Here is a 25807-nt window from a genome sequence, read left to right as displayed (position 1 = left end):
TACATGAATATTTCACGTCAGTTTTACTGTGGAGAAAGAAGTGGAGGGTTAGAGAACTCAGGGAAACAAATATTGATGTTTTGAAAACAGTTTGAAAATGAATTTGAAAGTTTTTCTCTGAAAATGGAGGTCACAGGTAGACAAGGCAGTGAAGAAGGCTTTAGGCACACTGGCCTTCATCAGTCAGGGCACTGAGTATAGAAATTGGGAAGTTACATTGCAATTATACAGGACGTTGATGAGGCTGTATTGTGTTGGAGTACTGTGTTCCGTTTTGGTCACCTTGCTATCGGAAGGATGTTATTAAACAGGAAAATAAATTTATGACGACTCAACAGCGTGAGTCTTACGCAGAGGTGAGACAAGCTAGGACCTTTTTGTTTAAAGCGTATAATGCTGAAGGGTAATCTTACAGAAGAGTATAAGATCATGAGAAGCATGGGTATAGTGAATGCACACAGTCTTTTTTCCCGGATTGGGGAATTGAGGACTAGAGGGCATCTGTTTAAGGTTAGAAGGGAAAGAATAAAAGGGAACCTCAGAAGCAACTTTTTTGACACAGACGTTGGTACGCATATGGAATGAGCTGCCAGCGGAAGTGTTGTGGCAGGTGCATTAATAAATTTAAAAGGCAAAGAATAAATACATGGATAAGAAAGGTTTAGAAGGATATGGGCCAATTGCAGGGAAATGGGATTAGCGTGGATGGACATTTTGGTCAGCATGGATCAGTGTGGGCCGAAGCCCTGGCGCAGTGCTGTAGGACTCTATAGTTCACATTACAGAAGACAAAGTGGTGAAGGTCTTAGAAAATATAAAGGGGGATAAATCTCCAGGACCTGATCCAGTGTATGCCAGGACATTGTGGGAAGTTAGGGAGGAAATTGTCAGATCCTTTGCATTTATATTTGTATCATCTATAACTATGGATGGAGAGCGAGATGACTGGAGAATAGCTGATGTTGTGCCATTGTTTAAGAAGGAATGTAAGGAGAAACTGGGAATTATAGACCTGTGAGTCTGACTCCATTGGTAGGTAAGTTGCTGGAAATGATTCCGAAAGGTAGGATTTTTATGCATTGGCGAGGTAAGGAATGACTAGGATAGTCAGCATGGTTTTGTGCGAGGGAATTCAGTTTTTTGAGGAAGTAACTGTGAGAGGTAATTTCGGTTTAAACTTTAAGATGTGCCTGGACCACAGACTGATCTATAATAAAAGACAAAACCTTTGTTTCTTTTCTAACAACCATTTTATATACTCAAAAGTAGAGTAGTTTAAATTGTGCAGAATGCTGACAATTTGTGAGCGATAGTAAAAGCAAGCAGGCTCTTGATTAATGAAGCCATTCACACAGCAGAGAAGGATGAGTCCTTGGCTGATAAGACTCCAGGATGGGAGTACGACTTGAGACATCTGTTTCAGATTAAAGCTTTTGACTGATAAGACTACAGGGTGAGAAAAACAACAAACTTTGGAGACTCTGGAGCCTTTTGTTGCAGACTTTGTGATAAAAATAATGATGTTTTTAAGAATGTGAACCTCATGGCTTGTTGGAGCCAAGGAGAGGAGGGACTTGTCCTATAAATAATGGAGACTTTGTAAGCCTCAGCGCGCCTTTTCTTTAAGGGTGCCCGACTCTGCAGACTTGACTTGTTAATAAAACTTTGTTTTCCTGAATTTGTCTAGAGCGATTATTGAGAAGCGATTTTCGTTTCTAACAACTTGGGGGCTCGTCATCCGGGATCAACACTCCAGCCGCAAGGGGAGTTGAGGAAGGATATCGGAGAAGGTGCATCCTGCTGAGTTCAGCAGTCCCTGATTCCTTGCTTGTCGCCCCGCGCGGCTTGAGCGAGTGATATCCGGGAGGCTCAGGAAAACAAAGGAGGGGTGTACCCGAGGCAGTGGGGACGGTTAACGATCGAGTAATTTCAGTGCACCGAACCCAGGTAAGACAAAACTTGCGGGGACCATGTTTCCGGAGGACTGGGTACCTACGGGGTGCCTGTGGATTTTTTTTTCTACAGAGACGTGGGACTCAGGAATCTGGAGACCGGGGCTCGCCTGTGAGGGATTTTGCAGAGACCGTGTTTGAGGAGGAACGTGTACCTACGGGGTGCCTGTGATTTGTGTCACAGAGACGTAGGACACAGGAATCCAAAGACCGGGGGTGCCTGCAAAGGAACCTGGGCGATCACGGGACTGAAGGTCCGGGAATTGGCTACATTGTGATAGATTATCACGGGAAAAATACGAAGTCCTCGGAAATGGGAAATAAGGGATCTAAGGTGATTAAGGGAAAGGTAGGCTTAAACAGGGACAATGACACATACCCCGGGGTACCTGACGATAGTCCGTTAGGGAAAATGCTAAATAATTGGGATCAGGGTGGAAGAAAGGGAAAATCTAAAAGGAAGATGGTAAAATACTGTCAAAAGTGGTCCCAGAAACCTATTCAGGGCGACTCAGTGTGGTGGCCTAGATTCGGTACTGACGAAGACTGGGTCCGGCAAGCCCTCATTTTATATGTCAATTCAAAACCTGATGTTAATCTGGAAGAAAGTGATTATGCCCTTTGTTGGCTGCCGGTTACGATATCTTGCCAAATGCAGGTAACTAATAAAGATTCGAAAGGGCAGAAAGAATGGGACCCTTTAGATCACTTACCGCCGCCCTACGTGACCCCGTCTGCCCCACAGAATGTTCCTTCGGGTGACGACGATTCAGGGGAAGGGGAAGAAGATGGGGAGGAATCACAAACTACCTCAGGGGTACAGACCAGATCTCAAGCTGAAAAGGGTCACAGACAAAACCCTGTCTCGAATGCAAGAATGAATCCACTCCGGGAAGTGCCCATGGGGGGCGAGGAAGGAAGGACGGGATATGTGAACGTTCCCTTGACGAGTACTGAAGTACGGAATTTCAGGAGGGAGATGAAGGGTCTACTAGAGGACCCCATGGGACTTGCTGAACAATTGGATCAGTTCCTGGGTCCGAATACTTACACGTGGGAAGAGATGTGTTCCATCATGAAAACATTGTTCTCTAGCCAGGAGCGTCAGATGATACGACAAGCTGCGCTCTTGGTCTGGGAGAGAGAGGGGGGAGAAGGAGGGGAGCAGAAGTTTCCCCTCACCGACCCCGAGTGGGATAAGAACACGGAGGGAGGACGGCGCAACATGAGAGACATGCGGGAATATTGGATAAAAGGAATAAGACACGCAGCCCCGAAGGGGCACAATTTTACCAAGGCCTTTGGTAATCATCAAAACCCGGAGGAAACCCCTACGGACTTCCTAGACAGAATTAGGAAGAATTTGCAGCAGTTTGCTGGGGTGGACCCTGAGACGGATGTGGGGCAACAACTCATACGGGTAGAGTTTGTATCAAAGGCCTGGCCGGACATACGAAAGAAGTTAGAGAAAATGGATGATTGGGATAGTAAATCTTTAAGTGAATTACTACGAGAGGCGCAAAAGGTGTTTGTGAGAAGGGACGATGAGAAGCAAAGGAAGGCGACAAAGATAATGATGCAAACGGTGCAACAAATGACAGCTGGAAGAAAGGAAAAGGGAGAGCCGTGGCAGAAACAGGAAAGGGGAGAGTCGTGGCAAGAGCAGAGGAAAAGAGAACCATGGCCGGAACAAAGGAAGAGTGGAGGAACGCGAGACCGCGACAGGGAAACGAAGAGGACACTCAGATGTTACTATTGTAATGAAGAGGGACATTTTAAACGGGAGTGCTCCCGCTACAAGCGGGAGGTGAGGTCGTACGCCCTGATGGAGGAAGATTAGGGAGGTCGGGGGTTCCTACCCTTGGGGCAAAAGGACTGTCGACAGGAACCCCTGGTAAACTTGAAAGTAGGGCCCCAAGGATCGGAGATCACATTTATGGTGGACTCGGGAGCCGAAAGATCAAGTATAATCCAAATACCCCCCGGCACCCGAGCAGGAGGAAAAGTTATGGGGGTATCTGGAATTGGAGGACAGAAATTACAAGTCCCAGTGGTAGAGGACGTGGAAATTGGATATGAAAACAGAACTACTAAACGAGACCTCCTTCTACTGCCATCGGCGGGATTTAATTTGTTAGGAAGAGACTTGCAGGTCAAACTAGGGATCGGAACGGTACCAAGTAACGGGGAAATGGTGGTAAGGTTGTTCGCCCTCACCGAAGAAGATGATCAACAAATAGACCCGGAAGTTTGGTACCGAGAGGGGAACAGAGGGGGTCTGAACATCAAACCTCTCCAAATCACCATGTTACCAGGAAGAGGCCCGGTAAGAAGGAAACAATACCCGATTGCTATGGAAGGACGGGAGGGGTTACAACCTGTGATAGAAAGATTAATCACAGATGGACTACTGGAGGAATGCATGTCCCCTTTCAATACTCCAATACTCCCTGTGAGGAAGCCGGACGGGACATATAGGCTGGTGCAAGACCTGCGGGGGTTGAATGAAGTAGTCCAGGCTAGATACCCGGTGGTACCTAATCCCTACACGTTAATGAGTAAAATTCCCCCCGAACATGAATGGTTCAGCGTAATAGATCTGAAGGATGCTTTTTGGAGTTGCCCCCTTGACGAAGAAAGTCGGAACCTTTTTGCCTTTGAATGGGAGAATCCCTTCACAGGATGAAAGCGACAGTTAAGATGGACGGTCTTGCCGCAGGGATTCACGGAGTCACCCAATTTGTTTTGACAAATACTGGAGCAGATCTTAGAAGGATTTCAGTGTAACGCGGAGAATCAATTGCTCCAATATGTCGATGATCTCTTACTCTCAGGACCAAGAGAAGAGGAGGTACGAGCAGACACCGTTGCCCTGTTGAACTTCCTGGGGAAACAGGGTCTACGCGTCTCCAGGACAAAACTCCAGTTTGTGGAGCGAGAAGTAAGATATCTGGGCCATCAAGTCAGTAAGGGGCACCGCCGTATCACGCCAGAACGAATATCAGGAATTACGGGTATGCCAATACCCAGGACGAAGAAGGAAGTCAGACAATTCCTGGGACTAGTAGGGTATTGCCGGATATGGATTGAAAGTTACACCACTTTAGTAAAATTTTTGTACGACAAACTGGGACAAGACGGACAAAAGGTGGACTGGTCAGATGAGGAGGAGCAGCGATTTAATATTATTAAAAATAAACTGATTCGAGCTCCGGTATTGGCTTTACCCACCCTGAAGGAACCGTTCCAGTTATATGTTAATAGCGCCGGCGGAATTGCCCAGGGTGTGCTCACTCAGCTGCGGGCAGGGAAACGTCAGCCGGTTGCATTTTTGTCAAAAATGTTAGACCCTGTGTCATGTGGATGGCCGACCTGTATACAGGCAGTGGCAGCTACGGCAATGTTAGTAGAAGAGGCCCGAAAACTTACCTTTGGAGGAAGGATCACAGTATACTCCCCACATTCGGTTAGTGGCATACTGGCTCAGAAGGCTCACCGCTGGTTAACAGACTCTCGCATCCTAAAGTATGAGACGATTTTGATGACCGGGAACGATCTCAATTTTGCAAAAGATCTCAGTTGCAACCCAGCCCAGTTTCTGTACGGACGTCCTGCAGACGGGGAACAGGAGCATGATTGTGTGGAATTTGTGGACTTGCAGACCAAAAGCCGAGAGGACCTGCAAGAAGCCCCGCTGGGTGAGGGACAGGAACTGTATATCAACGGGTCCTCCCGGTGCATCAGTGGAGTACGATACAGTGGCTATGCTGTTATAGATGGTGCAACGAAACGGACGATTGAGTCTGGACGACTGCCCGGGAAGTGGTCAGCCCAATCCTGTGAGTTGTACGCCCTCCAGAGGGCCCTGAAGCTGTTGGAAGGGAAAGTGGGGACCATATATACTGACTCAAAGTATGCATACGGAGTCGTTCATACTTTCGGGAAAATCTGGAAAGAGCGAGGATTGATAACTTCCCGGGGAAAGGAATTAGCTCACGAACAAATGATCAGCCTAACGTTGGAAGCCCTGGCGTTACCTACGGAACTTGCAGTAGTCCATGTACCCGGTCACCAGAAGGGGTCGACACCGGAAGCGGTGGGAAACCGGCTGGCAGACGAGGAAGCCAAGCGGGCAGCGGTCGAAAAATCCGTCCAATTGTTAACGTTAATACCGTTGAGGGAGGGCCTCGCTAAACAACCCGTCTTCACCCAGGGGGAGATTGATAAAATGGATCAATTGGGTGCCCGGCTAGATACTAACGGGAAGTGGACGGTTCCTGATGGGAGACAAGTACTGAACAAACAGATCACCCGGGGTATTCTGCACCGATTACACCATCAGACCCACTGGGGGGTGCAAGCCATGTGTGACACAATCCTGAGAGACTATGTATGCAGGGGGATATACACATTAGCCCAACAAGAGGTAGTCGGATGCCCCACTTGCCGGCGTATTAATCAGAAAGCCATGCGTTCTATGCCAGCTGGTGGTCAGCCCCTAGCGATTAGGCCATTTCAGAGGATCCAAGTCGACTTTACAGAATTACCCCCAGTACAGAGATGGAAATATCTGCTAGTAATAGTAGACCATTTCACTCACTGGGTAGAGGCTTTCCCAACTGCCAAAGACGATGCACCAACCGTGGCCCGACTGTTGTTAGAGAGCATAATCCCGAGATATGGCATAATGGAATCTATTGACTCCGACTGCGAGACGCATTTTATTTCTAAGCTACACCATTTGATCTGTAATGCCCTGGGTATCCAATGGAAATTCCACACACCCTGGCATCCTCAGAGTTCGGGTCGAGTTGAGAGAATGAATGGCACGCTCAAGACCCAATTGACTAAGCTGATGTTAGAAACTAAGTTACCCTGGCCAAAGTGCCTGCCCATTGCCCTATTGAGGATACGTACGGCACCTCGCCGAGATGTCGGGGTTTCCCCCTATGAAATGCTCTTCGGATTACCGTATTGGAGTAAGGTTGATGGATGTCCCACTCTACAAGGGGGGGATGTATTTATCCGAACCTATTTACTGGCCTTATCCCGTTCTTTTGCAGAACTCCGAAGGAAAGGTCTCCTGGCTCAGACTCCGCCGCTCGACTTCCTCCTGCATAAGGTGGAGCCCGGAGATTGGATACTTGTTAAGACCTGGAAGGCCGAAAAGCTCCAGCCGCGGTGGGAAGGACCGTTCCTGGTTCTGTTAACAACTGAGGCAGCTGTTCGAACGAAAGAAAAAGGGTGGGTCCACGCATCAAGGATAAAGGGGCCCGTTCCGCCTGAAGAAGAAAGCACCTGGACATGCGAGCAAGGGGACAAGCCGTTGTCGGTAAAACTGAAAAGACAGCAATAATGAACTCTACTTGGACTGTATTGGTGGGGATATTGATCAGTTTACTCCTGTATGTGGGGGAGGGTGAGGGGAGATGTGACAAATGTCGAACTACAGTAAGACTTGGGATTCGAATCTATTCGGGATCATTTGTGTCCCATTCCTATGTGGACGATAGGTGTTACGATGTGAGTGCACGCCATGAATGTTGGGAGGATGGGAGACCCTATTATCAGGTATATAATAAAGGATACGGTGGCAAAATCCATGGATGCCCTATAAATGACCGCTGGGTGTGTATTAGCAAAACTGGGAGGCGGGACCTATCCTCCGTGTTGCTCAGGGAGCAGGTTGACAGAGTCAAGGAGACCAAGATACAGATCCCTGATCGGGGGTTGGGGAAAGAGCAAGACCGTCAGGGAACGGTCGTGCTCCCTAAAGTGCCATCTGTATACGAAGAGGTAGAAGGACAGATTGAACTCCCTGATGTTACACAAAACCTGTTTATTGATCTCACCTCTAGAATAGCCACTGTTTTAAATGTTAGCAATTGCTGGGTCTGTGGGGGGCCGCATATGTCGGAACAATGGCCGTGGACTGGTCAAAGCTTAGACATAGGGGAATTGCTGCAAACCACTTGGACTCATGACAACGACAGAAAAAGCCAGGGGTGGAGACTGACAAACAGCCCTGAGGGCCAGTTCTGTATTGAAGGCAAGGGGACCGTGAAGGTAGGGATTAGCCCCTGTCAGAATATATTGGATGCAACCACGCGAGTATGGTGGCCTGAGAATATTGCTTGGTACATTGCAAACCGAGATCATCAAAATTGCATTCGGTTACGTTCTGATTCCTCCTCTTACGAGCTCAGTGCTGACCCTTCCGATGGCATGAAAAGAGTGTGGAGCGGTGGTTGTCAGGGGAATCAATGCTGGAATAATCCTGTCCAGACTCTGCCACGGGGTCAACAATCCGAATACTGGAATTGCAGTGGTCCTGGTCCTTATGAGGGCGTCCCTGGGGTAAAGGAGTTGTGGGATGACGTTGTGAGGCAGGGAGGGCCTGCTCCAGATGGCCTATTTTGGATATGCGGTAATCAGGCATACTCCAAACTGCCCATGGGATGGGCTGGGGTATGCTTCCTGGGTCTAATACGACCTGCGTTCTTCCTATTACCCCGGGAGGAAGGCGATGATTTGGGAGTTAAACTCTTTGACTCCCTGCGTAGGTCGCCAAGGGATATCCAAGTCGGTGATTGGGGGGATGAGTGGCCACCGGCCCGGATTATTGAATACTATGGGCCGGCTACTTGGGCACAGGACGGATCATGGGGATATCGTACTCCTATCTATATGCTAAATCGAATTATCAGGCTCCAAGCAGTCGTAGAGGTCATTACTAACCGGACTGCCCTGGCCCTAGAGCTGTTGGCTCAGCAGCAGGATCAGATGAGGGCTGCTATATATCAAAACCGACTTGCCTTGGATTATCTGTTGGCCTCGGAGGGGGGTGTGTGCGGGAAATTTAACCTGACAAACTGCTGTCTAGAAATTGACGATAATGGTAAAGCGGTTTTGAAAATTTCCGATGAAATTCGGAGATTGGCCCATGTGCCAGTACAATCTTGGCGTCCTCTTAGTGGCATCGGATGGTGGGATGGTCTCCTAGGTGGTAGCTGGTGGCGCACGGCGTTGCTGGTGGTTGGGGGCGGCATGATTCTTCTTCTCGTATTACCCTGCCTAACTCCCTGTATTCAGTTTTTAATTCAGAAAAATATTTCCCGACTCCAGGCAGTGGTGGTTCCACAACATGGGACACGGGAACTTAAAGTGATGTTGCTGCGAAAGACCAAGGATTTCCCGGGCCCTTGAGGGAAGGGGGGGGGGGGGCTTATCTTGGTCAGGCACATCTTAAAGAAAGAAAAGGGTGGAATTGTGAGAGGTAATTTCGGTTTAAACTTTAAGATGTGCCTGGACCACAGACTGATCTATAATAAAAGACAAAACCTTTGTTTCTTTTCTAACAACCATTTTATATACTCAAAAGTAGAGTAGTTTAAATTGTGCAGAATGCTGACAATTTGTGAGCGATAGTAAAAGCAAGCAGGCTCTTGATTAATGAAGCCATTCACACAGCAGAGAAGGATGAGTCCTTGGCTGATAAGACTCCAGGATGGGAGTACGACTTGAGACATCTGTTTCAGATTAAAGCTTTTGACTGATAAGACTACAGGGTGAGAAAAACAACAAACTTTGGAGACTCTGGAGCCTTTTGTTGCAGACTTTGTGATAAAAATAATGATGTTTTTAAGAATGTGAACCTCATGGCTTGTTGGAGCCAAGGAGAGGAGGGACTTGTCCTATAAATAATGGAGACTTTGTAAGCCTCAGCGCGCCTTTTCTTTAAGGGTGCCCGACTCTGCAGACTTGACTTGTTAATAAAACTTTGTTTTCCTGAATTTGTCTAGAGCGATTATTGAGAAGCGATTTTCGTTTCTAACAGTAACCAAGAAGATTGTTGAGGCCAGAGTGGGAGGCATTGTCAAGATTCTTCATGGTAGACTAACAGACTAAAGTTAGATCACATGGGATTCAGGGTGAGCTTGCCAATTAAATACAAAATTGGCTTAACAGCAGGAGACAAAGGGTGATGGTAGTGTGTTGTTTTTGGATTGGATGTCTGTGACAATTAATGATCCACAGGGATCACTGCTGGGCTCTCTTTAAATAAATGGTCAGTAAGGCATGGTCAGTAAGTTTGCAAATGGCACCAAAATCGGTGAGAAAGGTTATCTGTGATTGCAAAGAGATCTTGATAATTTGGGTCAAAGGGCTGACCAGTGGCAGATTGAGTTCAATTTGGATAAATGCAGGGTACAGCATTTTGGTAAAGCAAACAAGGTCAGGACTTATAGAATTAAAACTAGAGCCTTCAGTAGTGCTTTGGAACAGAGATAACACATAATTCTTCAAAGTTTGCATCACATATAGACAGGATAATTAAGAAGGCATTGAGAACACTTGCCTTCGTTGGTCATATTTTTGAGTATTGAATTGGGACACGGGACATCATGTTGATGTTATACGGGTTGTTGGTGAGACCTCTTGTGATATGCTATGTGCAGTTATGGTCACCCTGTTATAAGGAGGATATTGTTAAACTTGAGAAAGTTCAAAAAGATTTTCCAGGATGTTGCCAGGAATGGAGGGTTTGAATTATATGGAGAGGCTGAATAGGTTGGTACTTTTCTTAATGAAGTTTAGGAGGTTGAGGGGTGACCTTATTGAGATTTACAAAATCATGAGGAGTATAGATAAGGGGAATGGCAGGTGTCTTTTCCCTTGGAGCAGAGGATATCAACACCAAAGGGCAAATTTTTAAGGTGAGAGAAGAAAGATTTAAAAAACACATGAGGGGCAACTGTTTTGTACAGAGAGTGTTCCGTGTGTGGAATGAATTTCCAGAGGAAGTTGTGAATGTGGGTACAATTACACCATTTAAAAGACATTTGGGCAAACATATGAATAATCAATGTTTTGAGGGATATGGGCCAAGTTCAGGCAGGTGAGTTTAGTTTATTTGGGATTCTGGTCAGCATGGAGTTGTTGGACTGAAGGGTCTGTTTTCGTGCTGTATGACTCTCAGTGTTACTGGAAATACAGATCCACTGCCAAAGGAAATGCAAGGACTGTGTCAGAGGAAAGACGGAAATGCTCCCAGAGGAAATACAGTATTGATGGACTTGAGGACTTTGTGAAGGAAGACCTAATCAGTCAGCATCTCACAGTCAACGCGGTGATGGTGAATGAACAGGGACCACAGAATATCCACACTAACTGATCTACCCCTAAATCCATCAGAAACAGCTGCTGAGCAGAGACCGGGGGGCTGTCCAGCAAGAATTATCAAGACTAGTTTGTGGAGAATGACCAGGAATTCATGGGCAGCAAGATCACAAATTCAGTCATTCCTCAAATGGGACACCATCAACACTGAAAGGAAAGAAAGCAGATCCACAGACATAAGATCCTCAGAAATAGGAACAGGAGTAGGCCATTCAGCCCCTGAAGATTGTCCCATTATTCAAGATCAGGGTTGGTCTACTCCAGGCCTCAATTCCTCACTCATGCCAACGCCTCAATTCTTCAATTCCTCGATATTTCAAAAATCTTCCTCTGTCCTCTTTAAATCCTTTCATTGAACTATCTGCCACACCCTGTGCAGTTGTAGCAAGTTTTGGGCGGCACGGTGGCACAGTGGTTAGCACTGCTGCCTCACAGCGCCAGAGACCCGGGTTCAATACCTGCCTCAGGCAACTGACTGTGTGGAGTTTGCACGTTCTCCCCGTGTCTGCGTAGGTTTCCTCCGGGTGCTCTGGTTTCCTCCCACAGTCCAAAGATGTGCAGGTCAGGTGAATTGGCCATGCTAAACTGCCCGTAGTGTTAGGTAAGGGGTAAATGTAGGGGTATGGGTGGGTTGCGCTTCGGCGGGGCGGTGTGGACTTGTTGGGCCGAAGGACCTGTTTCCACACTGTAAGTAATCTAAAAAAAAAAAAACTTTTGGGTTAGAAATTCCAGACATTCTGGGAGAAGAAATTGCTTTCTATCTCAGTTTTAAATGAGTGACCCTTATTCTGAAACTGTGTCCCCATGTTCAAGATTCCTATAGTGGGAATATCTTCCCAGTATCCATCCTGTCAAACTCCCTCATGTCTCAATAGGATCAGACTGCATTCTTCTATATACTCATGAAGAAAACCCTGACCTGTGCAGCCATGAATGATTCGTCATCCCCTCATCCCAGGAACAAGTCGAGTGAATCTCTTTGAACAGCATCCCACATCAGTCCATCCTTTGTAACATACAAGGGCCAACACTGTGCACAGTACTCCAGGTGCAGCCTCAGCAACACCCTGTGCAGTTGTAGCAAGTTTTCCCTGTTTTAAACTGCAACCCCTGCTAGCTATAAAGCTCAAAATTTCACTTGTCTTCTTAATTATGAACTGCGCCTGTTTGTTACCATTTTGTGTTTCAAGTTAAGAACACACAGATCCTTCTGTGCTGAAAAATTGTTTCGAGTCTCTCTCCATTTACCTAATACTGTGTCAAATTTTCACCCACTTACTCCCCTTGCAGATTCCTTATGTGCTCATTACACCATGCTCTCTTATCCATTGAAGTATCACCAGGAAATCTGGATATGTTGCACTCTGCTCCCCCCTCTAATTCATGAATGTATATAGTCAGAGAGATATACAACACAGAAACATACCTTTCAGACCAATGTGAACATGCCAACCAGATATCCTAAATAAATCTCATCCCATTTGTCAGCCTTTGTCCCATATCACTCTAAAGCCTCCTATTCATGTACCCATCCAGATGTTTTTTAAATGTTGTAATTGTACCAGCCTCCATCTGTGGCAGCTCATTCTGTACACACATCAACCTCTGCATAAAAGAAAGTTGCTCCTTAGGTCACTTTTAAATCTTTCCCCTCTCACCCTAAACCTATGCCCTCTAGTTTTGGACTCCCCATCCCGGAGAAAAGGTCTTGGCTATTTACTCTATCCATGATTTTATAAACCTCTACAAGGTCACCCCTCAACCTCTGATGCTGCAGGGAAAATAACCCCAGACTATTCGGCCTGTCCCTATACCCCAAGTCCTCCAACCCTGGCAGCATCCTTGTAAATCTTTTCTAATATTTTCACATTTCACAAGATCCTTCCAAAACAGGGAGACCAGAATTACACATGGTATTTCAATAGTGGCTTAACCAATGTCCCGTACAGCTGCAACATGACCTCCCAACTCCAATGCTCTATGCACTGACCAATAAAGGAAAGCATACCAAATGCCTTTTTCATTATCCTATCTACCTGCGATTCCACTTTCAAGGAGCTATGAACCTGCACTCCAAGGTCTCTTTGTTCAGCAACCTTCCCCAGGACCTTACTGTTAAGTGTATAAGTCCTGCCCTGATTTGCCTTTCCAAAATGTAGCACTTCATATTTATCTAAATTAAACTCCATCTAACACTCTTCAGCCCATTGGCCCATCTGGACAAAACCCCGTTGTACTCCAAGGTAATCTTCTTCGCTGTCCACTACACCTCCAATTTTGGTGCCATCTGCAAGCTTACTAACCATATCTCCAATGTTCACACCCAACTCATTTGTATAAATGATGAAAAACAGTGGGCCCAGCACTGATCCATGTGGTCAAAGGCCTTCAGCCTAAAAAGCAACCCCCCACCACCACCCTCTGCCTTTGAACCACTTCTGTATCCAAATGGTTAGTTCTCACTGTATTCCATGAGATCTAAACTTGCTAAGCAGTCTACCGTGAGGAACCTTGTCGAACACCAAGATGGTAAAGAATTGAGGCTTTGGGACTAATCCCTATGGCACTCCACTAACTGCATCATTCCAACCTCAAAATAACCTATTCATCCCAACTCTCTGTGTTTTCACTAATCCCCCAATCCATGCTAATAGATTTGCCCAAATACTATGAGCTCCTATCTTGTGCAATAACCTTTGTGTGGCACATTACCTCCTGCCTTATGGAAGTCCAAATACTCTGTATCTATCAGTTCCTCCTTATTAACTCTGCATCGAGTTACAACTGCATAGAATGTACAACAGACACCCTAATTCCCTTGGAAAATATTATAATCAATGTTTCCTTCAAATCTGTTCAGATTTAATGTTGACAAGGAACCAGGATGGTTTGAGGATGTTTTGAAGGTTGAGAGTGTAGGCCACAATCACAGTCCTCCCTTGGCATAGGCATGTGCCAAAGGCTGGATAATTGCAGCCTTGTTTGAGAAAGATTATAATGATAAGCCCAACATTAACCTAAGTGGTGAGATAATATTTGTGACAATTACATGGCATAGAATTAATAATGGAAAAATGTAGATTGATTTGGAAGCTCAGCATGGATTTCTGAAAGGGAAGTGATGTCTCACTAGATTGCTGGAGTTTTTCAAAGAGGTAGGAGAAATGCTCAGTGAAGCTAATGCTGCTAATGTGGTGCACAAGGATTTCCAGAAGACAGCAGATACAGTGCTACACAATAAACTTGTGAGGATTGTTATTGATAAATATGAAAGGGACAGTCACAATGTGGATACAAAACTGGCTGAGTGATAGAAACAGAGATTAATAGTCTAAGAATATTTTTTGGGCTGGGTGAGGTTCACAATAGAGTTCCCCAGGGGTTGTTACTGGGATTTTTCCTTTTCTGGTCTATATTAATGATGTGGATTTTGGTGTGTAAGTCACAGTTACAAAGTTTGCAGATGACACAGAACTTGGAAGAGTTGAGAAAGACAGTGTAATGCTCCAATAGGACATTGACAAGTTGGTGGAATGGGCAGGCAGGTGGCAGACTTGTTCAATGCAGACAGTGTAAGAAATAAAGTTGGAAGGACATTCAAAGACAATCTAAAATAGAGGGTACAATTCTAAAGGGGGTGCAGGATTAGGGGACCAGGGTACATATGTGCACAGACCATTGACAAGGCAGGTGGAGTGGGCAGTTTATAAAGCAGGCAATGTCCTTAGCTTTATTAATAGGGACAGAGTGTAGAAGAGCAGGGAGGTGTTGTGTAACTTGTACAAGGAATTTGGTCATCCTCAGTTGAAGTATTGTGTACAGTTGTGGGCACCACACTATAGGAAGGATGAGACTGCAGTGCTGATGTGATTTATAAAAACGGTTTGAGGGATGAGGCACTTCAGCGATGAGGGCAGATTGCAGGCGTTGGGGCTATTCTCTCTGAAGGGAACCGTTGAGAGGAAATCGGATAGAGTTTGCAAAATTATGAGCAGGCTGGACAGAGTAGATAGGGAGAAGGTGTTTCTGCCTGTGAAAGGAACAAGAATGAGATGGGCATAGATATAAACTGATCTACGAAAGAAGGAAATGGTCAGTAGGGATACAGACAAAACAGAGGAGATTGGCACGAGGTAATGATGATCGTTTGAAGAGCTGGTACAGACACATTGGGCAGGATGGCCTCCTTCTGTGCTGTAACAATTCTCTGATTCTGCTCTTTCCCCTTGAGTCTACATTCGTTCCCATCCCCATACCATCCTGGCCCTGATCCACATAGCTCCCTCCACCCATTGTCCAAGCTCCTGTTTCTGGAACAGTGAGTCCCCACCCTCTGAATTTCTACCACAGCCCTGAAATTCAATGCACCCACATCTCACTCCCTCCGATCACAGATATCCGCTATTCAGTGCCCTCAGTCTAATCCCATGACCCCACAGTGGAAAGTTCAGATCCACCCTTGAGGCCTTTTCCCTCTCCCATCACACTAGCTTGGAAATTCTCCCACCTCTCCCACCTCCTGTATGTGATCTATTTGGATTTCTACAAAGGTCTTTGATAAGGTGTCGCAGAGGAGGCTGTGAAATAAAGGAAGAGCCCATGATGTTAAAGGCAATATACTGTCGTGGAGAGAGATTGGCTGACTGGCAGAATAGAGGGAATAATGGGAAAAGAGTCTTTTACAGTATGGCAGCTGGTGACTAGTGGAGTTTCACAAGGGTCAGTGTTGGGATCATAACTATTCATGTTATACATTAACAATCTGGACACAAGAACTGAGAGCATTGTTACTAAGTTTGCAGCTGACACAAACATAGGGACAGGTAATATTGAGGAAGTGGGAAGGCTACAGGAGGGCTTGGACAGGCCAGGAGAGTTGGCAAAGAAGTAGCAGAAGGAATACAGCGTTGGAAAGTGTAAGGCTATGCACTTTGGTATGAAGAATAGAGACAACGACTATTTCCTAAATGTAGGACAGCCTCAAAATCTCAGGACCTCATTCAGAATTATCTTAAGGTTAACATACAGTCATAGAGTCATAGAGATGTACAGCATGGAAACAGACCCTTCGGTCCAACCCATCCATGCCGACCAGATATCCCAACCCAATCTAGTCCCACCTGCCAGCACCCAGCCCATATCCCTCCAAACCCTTCCTATTCATATACCCATCCAAATGCCTCTTAAATGTTGCAATTGTACCTTGCAGGGTCAATTATTGGTTAGGAAGGCAAACATAATGTTGGCAATCATTTCAAGAGGGCTAGAAAACAAGCTGAGAGATAGACTGCATTTGAAATATTGTGAGCAGTTTATGACCCCGTATTTAAGGAAAGATCTGCTGCCATTAGATGGGGTCCAGAGGAGCTTAATGAGAATTATCCCAGGCCTGTCAAATAAGGAGTGATTGAGGACTCTGAGTCTGGATGTAAGATAGTTTAGAAAGAAGAGAAGGGATTTGACTGAAACTTGCAGAATACTGAGAGACCTGGACAGAGTGAACCTGAAGATGTTTCCACAAGTAGGAGAGACGAGGACCCGAGCATAGCCTCAGGTGGAGGAGTGATCCTACAGAATTGAGATGAGGAATTTCTTCAGCCAGTGACCGGTTGATCAATGGAACTCATTGCTACAGAGGGCTGTGGAGACCAAGTTATTAAGTGTATTAAGGTTGAGATCGGTAGGTTCTTTATTAATGAGGGGATCAAGGGTTATCGGGAGAAGGCAGGAGATGGAAACATATCAGCCATGATCAAATGGTGGAGCAAACTCAATGGGCTGAATAGTCTAATTCTGTCCCTGGGTTATGGTCTTATTGGGACCACCATATGCTAGACACAATTATTCTCCTTTCTTTTGGACTGGGCACTCTCCTTTACAGACTCTGTCAGGCTACCTGTCTGCTTTCTGCTTGCTTGGACATCATTATCCCATCTCAACCAGCCCCTGTGTGAGCAAAAAGTATAAAGTCATGGCTGCTCTCTAACAATCTATCAGGAACACACCCTTGTCTGTTACATGTTGGTAGCATTCAGCCAGGTATCTTAAATTAGATTTTGTACAATCACAGCCGACTTCTTTGTAAAGGGGAACTTAATTTGAGCTTCCCGAAACTTAGTATTGAGAAATTCAGCCTGCCTTTAAATTGCAGAGAACTTAATTCCATTATTGTCCCTCTATCTGGAAGTTGATTGTCATTTGGTGAAGTCCTCCCTCCTACCTTCTTCCCAGTCCCAAGAATATCACAAGGTTCTATCCTCTACCTTACAGCAGAGTGTAACTCAGGAGGATAACAACAGAGAAACAGCACATACAACAGGGAAACTAAAAACTGCATTCTCCTTCCACTGGGGAATGAGCAACCCAGTGGTAACTACTGATACTACTGATACTGTGAATCCACAGTGGCTTATCCCCTTCTCCTGTCAGTGACTGGTATCACAGGACATCAGTTCTACACAAGGCATTCTCATCAGTAATGCCTCAAAGTCACTCTTCCTCTTGCAAGATCCACTGCCAGTCTTTATGAACAATTCAATTAATGGGATAGTGCGCTATCCTCTCTCCGAAGAACATGGAACTGAAGTCAGCAATTCAGCCCCTCTAGCCTGCTCTGCCAGTGAACATGAACATGGCTGATCTCATCTTGACCTCAACTCCACTTTACTGCCCACTCCATATAGGCCTTTGAAATGTTTTGAATTAAAAATCTGTTTCTTCCTTAAATTTATGCAATGTCCCTATATTCACCACTCTCTGGTTAGTGAATTCCATAGATTCATGACCCTATGAGAGAAGTAATTCCTCATTTCTGTTTCCAATCTGCTAATCTTTAGCTTTAAACTGTGGCCTCTCATTCTAAATGGTGTCCACATTGTGTCTCTGTGTGCGCTCAGGAATTGCCCACAGCACTCCAATGCCTTGAATATTGTTTGCTTTGGTCCCAAGATAAGATTGCCTGACAATCCACAATCAGGTATCACCATTTCTTCATTCAGCTTCCTGAAGCAACAAACATGTTGCACTGTAATATTACACAGAACACAGCAAACTAGCATCATTTGAGAGGAAAGGAAGACAGATGCTGGAAATTTGAAATACAAGTTTCAGAGAATCTCAGCAGGTCTGGCTCAGTATTTGCCGATAGTGAAAAGAGTTGATATTTTGAATTCAGTGTGGTGAAAAATCAGATTGGACTCAAAATGTTAACTTCCGTTTCCTCAGATATTGCCAGGCATGCTGAGTTACTCCAGCAATTTCTGTTTTTGTTCGAAACTGGAATGAAGCCTGAATCTTGTGCGTGTTCATACTTGTTTATATTCTAGTCTCCACCAGATCGATCCAGCAGTCAAAGTGGGATGTGGGAATTCAATTATGTTGGCCAGTGACCAGGGATTGTGGCGTAGCTATCCTGGATTCCCATCCATCCAGAAACTCACAGTAAACTCATTGGATCATGAGCCTGGCTGGAAGATGTCAGGTTTCCCAGGCAGTAATGGTCAGAATTATTCATGTTTGTGATGTTTTTGGTTTGTTGACTCAGAGTCTCGGGCAAGGTCACACTGACTGGGTAAACATCCGAGTACGGTCTCGATAGCCTCCACCACAACAAAAATAAAATTTCTCTTGGATGATTGACAATTCCCCATAATGCATCACTGTTCCTACCCATTCCCCAAAAGTTTTACCCCCCCCCCCCCTGTTGTCTAAGTGAAAGTAAGAGGCACACAAAAGTATCACAGAGTCACATCATGTATTGAGGAGTCTATTTGATGGACTAATACTGAAGGTTCGTTTACTTTGCTACAAGTTGGGGTTCTTTAAAGGTGCAGTGTTTCAGTCAGAAACTTTGTGCAGACTTAGCATGGGATTTTTAAATGACAGCTGCTGAAGTCTGGGAGTGGGAAAACTGGAAAGTATCATTCAGTGTCACATCTGACACTCTGTTGGGGTTGCACTATGAGAAAGCCCAATTTCAGCTCTCAGGAGGAAATCCTGAACTACGAAATACCGACTCAAACACCAGCTCACCATCAGAAAATCAAACTCAGAAATAGATGTCTATGGAAACAAAGTCAAATCCAAGCATTTACTTACCCAGTGCGACAGAGAGGATCAGAGATAAGATGGAGAAATTCAGGAAAAACATTTCAAATAAATGTATTTTTTTAATTGCTATCCTTTCTCAGACTGTGATGTAATATTGGTGTTTCAGGATCTCAGTACCATGGAACTTCAAGCTTTTTACTAAAGGTACAGCACAGAAAGAGGAAGGAGAAAGTGGGCTGACCAGCAATGAAAAGATTTGTTTGAAATGTACTGACACATTGCAGATAAGCATTGAGGCTGTGCAAAATAACTCAACTTAACTCAATAAATCACCAAGCCCCTCTTTACTTACACATGCAAAGTACATGACACTGACCCAGCTAGCTCAGAGCCAGCTCCTAGAGTGAGCAGAATCCCTGACACTCCTGTCACTATCTGTCAGCCAGGGCTTCCTGATTGGGACAAGTTAACAGCCACAGCTCTTGTGAAGTTGTAGATGTGTACTGTAAGATTAAGGGAGCTGAAACTTCTTGCTGGCATAGAATATGCTGAAAAATTCAACACTGTAACTTTTGGTTGTGAAACAAATAGCTGCGTTGCCGTGGTACACAACAAATTCAAATCTGACGGATCCGTTTAAATTATTCCCCAGATGCCAAAATCCAATCGAATTTGAATTTGACTGTTGTGGATGACATTAAACCAATGAGCCGGTCCGATGTTTTGAGGTATATAAATTGAGGGTTTTGAACAGCTGTGGAGAACAACAGAGCAGCTAAGCACCAACGATTGCCAGCAGAATAGCTCTCTGAAAGGTACCTGTCCAAAAGAAATTTGTGCAGCAGAAGACTGAATAAAAGATGACCCAGGAAAGTCTACAGAGGAAAATCTGCAAAGGAGAACCGACACAGCTGACTGGTTTTGAAATATTAATCGGGATTTTTATCGGAGCAGTATTGTAGAGTGTGAGATAAAAATAGGTTTAAGAGGAAGTGAGTTGTAAACAGTTGTTGTTTAATGTTCTCTTTAAAAAATACAATTGTTAAGCTTTTTTAAATTAGTGATATTTGGGACAATTCTTTCTAACTCATACTTTAAGAGATAACAAGGAGAGGTGAGCTTTTCTGTGGGTCTTCAAAGAAGTGTTTACTCTGTGTTGTAACACAATCAGGAAACTCATATCCTATGAGGTCCACCTGGCTGATCTCATTCCAATCCTTGCATCCCTGTCCCTCCAAGTCCTGGGATGTAGGTGCTTTCTCGTTCCTGTAGCATTTTCACACCAGGGGTCTGGTTCCTCTCTCTCTCTCTCTCTGCTTCAGACAGTGGTGGTGTGTACTGGACCATAGCCCATGCTCGCGTTCGCAACATCTCAACCAAAACTCATCTTCTTCAGGTGGTAACAATGTTGAGGCTGTGATGTCTGCCCCATCCACTCACCGTCAGAAATTTCTTTGACGTGAGGTGCAGAGTGAAAAGCCACTGGTTCCGACAGCTGTACCGGATCTTCTGAGAGGCCGGGTATGTTTTGCTGCTGCTCTGTTTGTGAGGTTGCAGCTTTCATGTGGTCCACATGCTTGTTCAAGACCGCCTCACTTATCCAGACTTTGTATGTCATGGCTTCTTCTGATCTCGTGTTAACCTGGTGGCTTACCCATGCAGGGCCACTTCTGTGATTTCAGCACCAAATGTTGTCCCCTGAAGTAAACTGTCTCTCTCACTTGAAGGAATCTTGTGTCCAGCATTGACGCTCCTAATGCAGCGTCTCCTTCCTTCTCAGGAGTCTTCTCCCCACTGGAAACTCTGCTGGAGCTGTCCCTCTAGTTATGTGAGCATTGGTCCAATACTCAAGCAGGAACTGGGACAGTTTGGTATTGAGTGAAGTTGTAAGCTGTTTCTTTGAGGCTGCCTTCAATGTTTGGGCTGCTCTCTCTGCCAGACCATTGGACGATGGATGGTATGGAACTGTCCTTGTATGCCAAATGCCATGAGGAAATACTCAAATTCCCTGCTGTGAAATGATGGCCCATTGTCTGCATTATACAAGAAACCGGCAACTTTTCAATTGTTGTTCCCGTTTTGACAAATGAACTCTGTGCACATCCAATCACTTTGAATGGGCATTCACAATGACTCAAAACACAGAGCCTGTGAAAAGACTGGCACGGTCAACGTGTAACCGTGTTCAGGGTTTACCCAACCAGTCCCATGAATGTGAGGGAGCTGCTGGCAGTACGTTTTGTCCTTGTTGGTATTTTGGACACTGTCTTATCAACATGGATATGTTGGCATCCAATTCTGGCCACGAGATATAACATCTTGCCAACATCTTCATTTCCAAAATCCTTAGACCCAGTATCTGACAATGACTTTTGCTTGGGATACTCACTGTCACTCCCCAGGTATCTTCAAGTATTTGGTCTTACTGGGTCCAGAAAGGTTTCAATTCTGGTTATGATGGCCCCTCTGTTTCCCCAGATGTTTTACTTTGGTCAGGACAAGATCCAATCATGCTCACAGTCTGATATTGTCAGGGGTGACATGATTCATGTCCAGTAAGTTTAAAACTAGACTGGAGTCTTGTAGTGCTGGCATCACTGGTGTTCTATCTGCCAGTGGGAGGTGATTCAAGGCAGCTGCATTTGCTACATGGCCTCCTTGATGATGTTACAACTTGTAAATGTATGGGCAGAGAATAAGGGCCTACCCCTGAATTCGACCTGAAGCTATGGGCTGCACGGCCAATAGGTCACTTTGGCTGTCTGGAACACTCATTTTTCATGGTTTTTGAGAAATGTTTAAGCATTATCTCCAAGTTCTCCAATTGCTCTTTACTGGTCTTGCCTGTTATTGGCATGTCATCCAGATAAATGGCATTCTGGGGTAGACCTTGTGGAATGTTCTCCATCGGTTGCTGTGAAATGACACAAGCTGATGATACCTCAGAAAGCAGTCTTGTTTGTTGGGACAAACCCTTATGGGTGTTAATTGTAGCATATCTCTGGGAATCCTCATCTCATTGCAATTGCATGTACACATAGCTCATGTGTAGCTTTGTGAAGGACAGCTCCCCCACCAGGTTCGTGTATAAGTCCTCTGAGCAAGGAATCAGTTATTTATCCAGCTGTGAAAACAATTCACTGTTTGGCTGAAATCCTCACAAAGGTAAACTGACTCGTCAGGCTTCACGATCAATATGAGCGATTCCATCTATTCCATAAACTGGTTTGATGATTCCTTCATTTTCCAGCCTCCACTTCTGTACATTCAGCAAATGGCATTGGGTGGGCCTTGTAGGATCATGGAACATGTGAGGTGACATTAGCTTCTTTGAGAGTCCCTAAACCTCCCTGAGAAATGTATGACTTCCCTCAGGCTACCATTTTCTAATAAAAAAATATTGAGCCAATCTGGTTGAGTCTTTCTCAACCAATTTCACCCCATCAAGCTTGGGCCCGAGCCTTTCAGTACAATGTGAGAACTGAACCAGCTGCTTCTCATAAGAGACCGGAACCAAAGTTGTAGCTTTAATCTGTAATGGTCGCCCGGGATAGTTTCTCAGCCTGGCTGAGGTTTTATTGCAAACTTTAGTGTTGGGGGGAATTTTGGTACTGGGTGACCATTTAACGAGATGTTTATTTTGATTGGTTCTAATTTGAATGTTGCTAAACAATACAACTGTTCCAAACAGATGTAGGTGTACTTTCCAGAATGTGCACTCTCCCGGATACTGGGCGATGTATTCTCTTACTCAATTTGCTGGGACATGTTTGCTGCCTCGAGTCTGCATACCAACAGCAACTACAATGGATTGCCAGCCCAGATCATTGAGAAAATTTTAACCGTTTCACTGAGACTTGGCTTTGGTTTGGGGTTTTGCTGTGACTGACCTAGAATCGTTTTGTTCAGGATATCTTCTGAGTAAGGCTGTGCAATTACCCTCACTGAGTTGGTGTTCTCCAAGTTCAGTCGGACTGGAAAAGGTGTCAACTTCCACTGGCGTATCCGACAACTCATACTCCACTTGCTGCATTTTCTAATCATGAAGACTGTTTTCATGCCCGTTCAAAATCCAGTTGGGATTCAGCTCGTTAGTGCTTTTGCATGGTTACGTCATTAATCCCAGATACCAAATAGTCTCTCAGTGTCTCACTTAGGGTCAAACCAAAGTCGCATACCTCTCCCAGTCATCTTAACCTTGTCAAAAATCCCCGTACGGATTTCCCTGGTTTTTGAACTGTTGGGTAAAGCTGCTAGCATCTCAGAATGAGAGGAGGCTTCAGGTCATAATATTCCTTAGCTAAATCCATCAACTCTTGGAAGATTTTTGTATCTGGTGCCTCAGGGAAAGGTATGCTCCTAATAACTGAAAAAGCTGTAGGTCCACACACTATCAGGAGAATTACTTATTGCTTTTCATCTGCCCAAATATAATTTGCCCGGAAAATATTCTTTCGACATGCTGGGCTCAGTCTTTGACAGCAGGATTGAGTCATGCTTCCCAAAGAGTTGGATGATGCAAGAAATGCATACCCCAACTCAAAAACAACTGTTGTGAGTGAATTTCTTCAGGAATATGCTTTTCTCTCACTGCCACTGAAATAATTCCGTGAAGGCTGGTATCCTTCACCAAGTCACTCTTTACTTACACATGTATAATACATGAGACAGATACTGTTAGCTCAGAGCCAGTTCCCCTCGAGTGGCCAGAACACCTAACACTCCTTTTGTATCTGTCAGACAGGACTCCTTGATTGTCCCAGGTTAACAGCCCCAATCAGGGAATTCAGATTTGATGAGATTCACCTGGCCAACATCATTCCAATCACAAACACCATGTTTCCTGTTTCTCTCCATCTCTCTGGAAGGGACTGAGTTGCTGAGGGGTGAGGTTCAGCTCCACAGTGAGTAGTTTCAGCATTACAGGCACAGTACTAGAAGCAAGATGGTCTCCTCACTCTGTCCATTCATATACCCCACAATAGCTTTATCTACTATAAGAACCATTTCTTCCACATTGACCCTATTTCTTTAGGAACTATATTCCCCACATTAACCTTATTCCTATAGGAACCATAACACCCACATTAGCCTTATTCCTATAGGAACCATAACACCCACATTAACCCTATTCCGATAAGAACATATCTCCCACATTAATCCTATTCCTTAAGGAGTCACATCCCCCACATGAACCCTATCTTGTATAGAAACCATATTCCTCACATCAACCCTGTCTTGTGTCGGAACCATATTCTCACATTAATCCTATTCTGATAGGAACGATATCCCCCAGGTTAATCGTATTCCTGTAGAAACCATAATACCCACATTAACCCTTTTCTACAGGAACCACATCACTCACATTAACCCTATCTAGTAAAGGAACCACATTCCCCATATGAACCCTATCTCATATAGGAACCATGTCCCCAAGATTAATCCTATCTGCTAAAGAAACCATATTGTCCACATTAACCCTATTTCTACAGGAACCCATGTACCCCACTTTAATCCTTTCTCATATAGGAAATAACCCCCCACCATAAACATTAACCCTAACTCCTGCAGGGACCATATCCTCCACATCAACTATACCACCATAAGACTCTAGAAATAGGAGTAGGCCATTCAGCCTCTCAAACCAACATCCAGTAGAATCATGACTGATCCAACATTCTCAAGTCCACTTTTTCTACTCTTTCCCCCTTATCCTTGATTTCCCCGACTGATCGAGTCCCTCTGTCTATCTCAGCTTTAAAGACACACATACACTCTGTCTCCACTCTGTGATAAGGAGTTTCAGAGACTCACAATCCTCTGAGAGAAGAAATTCCTGCTCATTTCACTTTTAAATTAGTGCCCCTTTTTACTGAAACTATGCCCTCTGCTCCTAGACTCTCCCATGAGGGGTAACATTCTCTCAATGTTTATCCAGTGAAGCCCCTTAAGAACTCTGTATGTTTGAGATCACCTCCCATTCTTCGAAACCCCAATGAGTAGAATTCCAATCTGTTTAGCCTTTGCTCATAAGACAATCCTTCCATACCCGGGTTCACCCTAGGATCTGAATTGCCTCCAATGAAATGATACTGTTTCTTAAATGAGGGGACCCAAAATGCTTCCAGTACACCAGATATGGTCTCCCAGCACCTTGCACAGTTGCAGTAAGACTTCCCTCCTGCTCCAACCCCCTTGAAACAAGTGCCAACATTCCATTTGCCTTCCTGTCCCTGTGTGCTAGCTTTCTGTGTTTTGTGTATAAATTCCCTCCTGTAGGAAACATATCAAGATAGCGGCAGCAGCATTCAGGCTCTGAGCCTTTAAGCTCCCGCTCACCTGGTGGCTGCCATTTTCACTGCTTTTTTTTTGTTTCTTTGTTTCTTCGTTTTTCTGTTATATCAGAGTTCATCTTTTCTTCTTTTCTGTGGCGGCGGTGAAGGAAAGTGGTTGCGAGGTCCTGCTGCAGCAATATGGTGGATCCAGTGGCCTGTTCCCCATTTCCATATGGCCGTGGCTTTATCAAAGACTCCATTGTCAGACTGGGTCTGGTCCGTTCCTCCTTCTGGTGGTGCAGAAGTCTCAGCGGTGGCAACATGATGCTTCTGTTTGGTTCCTCACGGCTG

General features: G+C 45.0%; 1 protein-coding gene across 1 annotated transcript in view; it reads right to left on the bottom strand.

The window, feature by feature from the left end:
- LOC122552565 (junctional adhesion molecule-like) overlaps nt 1-20799 on the bottom strand; it is a 41134-nt gene extending 20335 nt beyond the window's left edge. Inside the window, exon 1 of the mRNA XM_087990991.1 lies at nt 20622-20799. Coding sequence (XP_087847117.1) covers nt 20622-20799 — 178 coding nt within the window. The remainder of the gene's footprint in view (nt 1-20621) is intronic.
- Nucleotides 20800-25807: the final 5008 nt, after the last annotated feature.

The sequence above is a fragment of the Chiloscyllium plagiosum genome, unplaced genomic scaffold (assembly GCF_037043375.1).
Source record: "Chiloscyllium plagiosum isolate Xiang-an unplaced genomic scaffold, Cpla_swu_hap1 HiC_scaffold_10, whole genome shotgun sequence".
NCBI classification, from domain to species: domain Eukaryota; kingdom Metazoa; phylum Chordata; class Chondrichthyes; order Orectolobiformes; family Hemiscylliidae; genus Chiloscyllium; species Chiloscyllium plagiosum.
This window is presented reverse-complemented; position numbering and strand designations above follow the sequence as displayed.